Source organism: Mesocricetus auratus, unplaced genomic scaffold (assembly GCF_017639785.1).
Source record: "Mesocricetus auratus isolate SY011 unplaced genomic scaffold, BCM_Maur_2.0 Super-Scaffold_100040, whole genome shotgun sequence".
Classification (NCBI taxonomy): Eukaryota; Metazoa; Chordata; class Mammalia; order Rodentia; family Cricetidae; genus Mesocricetus; species Mesocricetus auratus.
In genome coordinates, this window is record NW_024429217.1 from 830139 (window position 1) to 836400 (window position 6262).

The following is a 6262-nucleotide window of genomic DNA, read 5'->3' on the forward strand; positions in this document are numbered from 1 at the left end:
ACGTATGACATATATGTGGACACCACTTTAAAACAACATACTAAGGTAGTATGCTGTAATAAAAGTGCAGTGAAATTAGCACTATCAAGTAATAATTTCTCAGAGACAGTTTGAATTTTTAAACATATTTTATAACCTGTTTAACATTAACATTTATAAATATATAGGACATATTTCAAAGTTAAATAAAATCAACTTTCATACTGTCATTAACTAGTCTTGTCTTTGTTCATAATTATAAAGGCAATGTGATTTTTAGACACACAGTTCATGATGCATATTTAAGGCCTATAAAACAAAGAGATTTATTAATGACAGAGGCTACAGACATAAAATCTCACCAGCATGACTGCCTAAGCATGATCTGAACAAAGTCAACTACAATAGATCTGCTAATGTGGGAGGGGAAAACTCAGAAAATTCCAACACTGCACAAAGAAACACAGGAAGCTAAGAAATGCTAATAGTAGGAGAAATACTCTTTCCCAAGGAAGAGCACACCAACTGGTTATCCAATAGTAAATGACCAATCCTGAAAATATACAGTTACACATATTACACAGACTGATAAGATTTTATTTATCTTATCTCTCTCTCTATCTATCTATCTATTTATCTATCTATATACATATATATGCAATGCCAATGAATGAAAAGCAAGTCTATAAATTAAAAAAGCATGGGGGTAATATGTTATATGATATTCTCAATGTATGAAATAATAGTAAAAATAATAATTATAAAAAATAAAAAAGCTGTAAAAAATGAATGTTGAAAATGACTCACAAAGAGTCATTATATAAATGATGATGAAATCACATCTATGCTTTCTAACCTCAATGGCAGGCCCACCAGGGATTTCAGTTATGCTGTCATAACTACTCTAATGAGACCCTTTGGTATTCAACCCTTGGAGAGACAGAAAGAAGTAAGAACCAGTCTGTGAATACCTCATTCAATAGATCTGGCTACTTCAGAAAGAAAAAATATACCTCCCACTGCAAAATATATGGTTTGACTATGTAATATTTACTTAATTCATCTGTGTTTCATTAACAGGAATGTTTTTTTATCTTCCAGAGCAAGGTAAGTTCTTGATAGCAACTTCTGATCTCATTAAGTGTAATATTAATATATTGATGAAGTATGATTCATAAATATACATATGAATATTTCATAGATCAAATTTCTATCATATATTTCTTTATGTATATAATTGCAAATTGTATAAAGTATTATGTCTTTAAACTCATTTTTCTATTTGAGCACTTTCCATAAGACATTTTAGCATTATGTAACTTCTTACATTTTTCATAATGCTGATGTTGTATGTGTTCTCTGTCCTGTTTCCAACTTCTATTACATATAATTCTGATGACATTTTAGAACCTTTTTAGGGGTTCATTGCTTAGCAATCCAGAAGAAAATGGCAAAATATTTCTATGTATTGATTTCTGTGATGAATGTTTTCTTCTGTTTAATTCTAGTGACAAAACAGTCTCTTCGTGTTCATCAAGATACATTGAAATATTATTGAATATTCGGTTATATCCAGTGTGAAATGGTGTGATAGAAATGACTGGTAGAATGATTTCTATGAACAAGTTATATAAACACATACAATCATCTATTTTCTAGAGCGCAAACACAAGACTCAATCCTTACTGCCTGAAAAATCATGTGTTTTAATTTGTATCATACTGGGTTTCTGAGACTCATATTACACTAATGAATAAATAATAGCCTAGCCACATGTATATCTCACAGTAGGTCTGCAATGACATAAGGATGACACAAGTATCTTAAATATGTCACATAGGCAATTTTTCTCCTGGAGATTTATATCCTGAGCACCAGTATATTGTATTTACATTTATACATGCCTAAGTGTTCTCTTGTATAAACAGGATGGTAGTGAAAAATGAGAAGTATTAGATACAGTATTTCCACATCTAAATGTAATTCCAATATTTGGTGACTGTTTCTTAATTATACAATTTTGCTCTCAAATTGTCTCTTTGTACTCTCTATGTAATTCTTTTTCCTGAAAAGCTAGATTTTTATTTCATTCATTTTAGCACTTAGAAACACGTATATGAGTTTATGTTAAATACCATGTTCCACTGTCAAGAATTTTGGCAAGATAAAAGTGAAAGAAGAGACTTTATTCTTGCTGATGTAAAGTTAAGCCAGGACACTCAAATAGCCTCACCCTCCCTGGGGAAATGAGTGAGGATTAAGGGAGGGGTATATGGAGTTGGTAGGAGGACATTGGAGGATGGGAAGGAGAGGAAGAGGGAGCTGGGATTGACATGTGAAACAACCCTGTTTCCAATTAAAATTTAAAAATAAAAAATCAACTATGAAAAATCATTTCTGCAGGTTTTTCACAAAAACTGAAAATAGAACTGTTGCATAAAAGCAACCTAGTTACACAGCCCAGAACACATAGTAAAGGGCCTCTATATCCTATCCAGAGAATATTTTGTATTCATGTTAATTGCTGATGTATTCTCAGTAGATAGGAATACATAATTGGACAATGAAAATATGGTGATTATACACAATGAAGTTTATTCATGGAAATTATAATTATGAATAAATACATAGATTGTATGAAGTGAGAAAACACATACTAAAAAATACATATGATATATTCTGTCTAGTGTGCTGGTACTTGGTCTAATTTCTCATTTTTCCTCTCTCCTCTTTCTGTCTATGTCTCTCTGCTTCTATCTCTCTCTTCATCTGTCTCTGTCTTTCTGTCTCTCTCTCTCCCTCTCGTGTGTGTGTGTGTGTGTGTGTGTGTGTGTGTGTGTGTGTGTGTGCAGGTTTACTATGGAGACATGCCACAAATGCTGAAACAAGACACGAGAATAAAAAGGTTATGAGCAAGTGAGAAGGATAATAGAACAGGGCTGATGATGGCACAGAATTATTTATGAAAATGTGGTGTTGGAATCTATAACTCTGAAAGGTAATTTAAAGATATAAATAGGTTTCAATTGTAGAGAGCTATACTTGACCATCCCCATCACATCTCTTCAGCTGGGCAGTGGTGGCACACGCCTTTAATCTCAGCACTCCAGAGGCAAGTGGATCTTTGTGAGTTTGAGGTCAGCTTGGTCAGGACAAGCTCCAAGTTACAGAGAAACCATCTCTCAAAAAAACAAAACAAAACAAAAATCTCTTCAATGACTTCCTGTCTAACCTCTTACATTTTGGGTGCAGGAGGTGTTGTCACAGAAGTCTCCCATGTCACTCCCTTTCAACTATACATCTGTAGTCAACCACATCACAGACAAAGTGGCCTCCTTGCTCTTGACAGTCACATTGTGGATCATGGACCTCCCCATGGTTTCTGGCTACAGCACAAATCACAAACATGGTCCATTACTGCATTAGGACCACAAACCCAGACAAGTCCTTTAGAAGCACCCAGATTTTGAGCATCAACATTGCCTCAGGTGGATAGTATGGGCAACTTATATCTGTCTGCCAGGGTTGTTGGAAGGGCAGGCATTTGTTCTATTTAAGGTGAAAGTCATTGAGATTTTGACCATGCTTGAGAGTGTGTACAGAATTTTTATTTTTAGGATCATAATGGTGGAAAGGAAGTCATGGAAGGAATGGCAAGTAAGTGTGATTAGGGTGTATGATGTGAAATTAGAGAGAATCAATGAAAATGCTATGTTGAATATGTGTTTTCAAAATCATGATAGTGTTTTGTTCTTTTTTGAAAATTGTTTTGTAAGTGAAAAAATATTATTAAAAAGTCACCCTCAAATGACAAATAAAAAAGCCAATGGGACCTGTTTTTTATATATTATTCAAGTGTTCTCACAATGTGTTTAACTCTAGGTTATGTTTTGAAGATTCTTAGGGATTAAAAATGCCATAATTCAATTTTTTCATTATAATAAAGAAAGAATTTCATAATAGTGATATGGCAATGAACGTAATTTGCACTTTAAAAGAATATCAACACTCTATTTCAAAAAATCCTCTTCTTTGTGACAGTATGTGTAGAGATTAAATTGTATTAAAGCAAAAAGTCACTAAAGAAGAATGAGAAGATGATGGAAAGAAGTTTTGTTCAGAGGAAACTCTTGTGCCTTTCTGTTCTCAATGTAAATGATAAGATCTTCATTAATTATGCATTTCCTCAAAAGTCATCATATATTGAGCCTGCAAGATGACTTACAGAGTAAAGTCTCTTGTGACCAAGGTTGACAACCTGACTCCTAGTCCAAGGCACATGGGACAAAGAGAGAGAATTGACTCCTGTAGATTCCTCTACATGTGTGGCAATGTGTGAGAACTTCCATGTCCAAATATAAAAATAGAAATAAGTGAAAAATGAGCATTCATCAAAATCAACTACATAAAAATTTAAGTATTATCTTCTGGGATATGTCTTAAATGAAATTGAAGTGTATTTCTGGTTTTAGAGTAAAACTTTTATGTCTAACTTGTCGCCAAGTGATGCTGAAGAATGGCGTTCAAATATTTCAATTCACTCTGTTTCTGTTAGGGTTATTAGCAACATGGAATCTGGAAATCAGACTGGCGTCTTCTACTTTTTTCTATTGGAACTAACTCATGATGCTACAATGGAGCCCCTCATCTTTGGCCTCTTCCTGTTCACATATGTGGTCACAATTCTGGGAAATTTGCTCATCATTGTTACTGTCAGTTCTGACACCCATCTACAAACACCCATGTACCTGTTTCTCTCCAAACTTTCATTTACTGACATCTGCCTAAGTTCAGCCACAGTTCTTAATATGCTGAAGAATATCCACACACATGACCAGAGCATCAGTTACACAGGCTGCCTCACTCAGGCCTGCTTTGTTTTGAATTTTGCTGTATTAGAAAGCTGTGTCCTTGCTGCAATGGCTTATGACCGCTATGCAGCTATTTGCCACCCCCTGAACTATACAGTAATTATGAATCCCAACTTCTGTGGTCTGCTAATTCTACTGTCCCTGATTATTAGCATTGTGAACAGTTTATTACAATGTCTGATGGTACAGAGGCTCTCATTTTGCACAAATTTTCAACTTCCTCTCTTCTTCTGTGAACTTGCTCAGGTCATCAAGCTTGCCTGTTCTGATGCTCTCATAAACTACATTCTGATATATCTTGCAACATTTATATTTGGTGGCATTCCAATCTCTGGAATCATTTTCTCTTATACTCGAATTGTTTCTTCTATTTTGAGAATATCCTCACTGAGAGGAAGGTATAAAGCATTTTCCACTTGTGTTTCTCATTTTGTAGTTGTGTCTTTATTCTATGGTGCAGCAGTGGGAGTTTACATCAGCTCTGCAATTACTGTTTCACCTCAGATAACTACAGTGTCATATATGATGTACACAGTTCTCCCTCAAATGTTGAATCCCTTTATCTATAGCCTAAGGAATAGGGATATGAAGAAAGCCTTAGGGAAACTTATTACAAAGGTATCATGCTTTCGGTGATATATTAGTTGATTTTGTCTTGAGTCATTCATGGATTTCACCAAGAAAAAATTTTAGTGAGTCGTAACATCTGAGTGTTACTCTGATCTATATGCCACAGTGACAAAAGAAGTCCATATATTCTCTTTGGTTTGTTTTCTAGTTTTTGATCTTGGTACAGTTTTGACAAGTGTTATTCTCAATATACATGGGGTATGTTTTCTCAGGTAAACAACTTTTCATTATCATAATTTAACATATAGATATAGATAAGATAACATGTATATTAAATATGTAATAGCAAATGAAAAAGAGTCAATGAATTTGAGAGGGAAGAGGGTATGCATTTGTGGGATTGGCAGTAGAAAAATGAAGGTGTAAATGATGTAGTTATATTTAAAGGAAATAATATAAGAAATTTTAGTGAGACAAATGAATTGACCTTTTAGCATTTGCAAATATGCACTTTATTGTTGTTTGGAACTTAAAAAGCCACATGTTTTATAAAATGCATAGATTTCAAATATCATTATCCTACCATGAACTAGAAATTTAAATCTCATTTACCCTTTTGTAGTTCACCCATGTATTTTGTCCTAAAAACTCTGATTTTTTAACACTTAAGGGTATTTGTCTTGTAAACATTTATGTAGTACTTGGAACACTTTATATGCTTTACTTTTCTGTATATGCTACACATTTATTTTCTCACAATTATCATGTATATGTGTTTATGTATGTGCATGTGTATGTAAATATATCTGTGCACATGAGTGTATGTGCCTGGACAAACCAGA

General features: G+C 33.8%; 1 protein-coding gene across 1 annotated transcript; it reads left to right on the forward strand.

The window, feature by feature from the left end:
- The first annotated feature begins 4544 nt into the window (after positions 1–4544).
- LOC101843881 (olfactory receptor 7G2-like) lies at positions 4545–5486 on the forward strand. Its single transcript, XM_005077308.3, has one exon. The coding sequence runs from the start codon at positions 4548–4550 to the stop codon at positions 5484–5486; it is 939 nt and encodes a 312-aa protein (XP_005077365.1). The 5' UTR covers positions 4545–4547.
- The last annotated feature ends 776 nt before the right edge of the window (positions 5487–6262 follow it).

Bases quoted from the DNA above. Each gene is read 5' to 3' on its own strand.
- LOC101843881 (XM_005077308.3), top strand. From the start codon at position 4,548: ATGGAATCTGGAAATCAGACTGGCGTCTTCTACTTTTTTCTATTGGAA.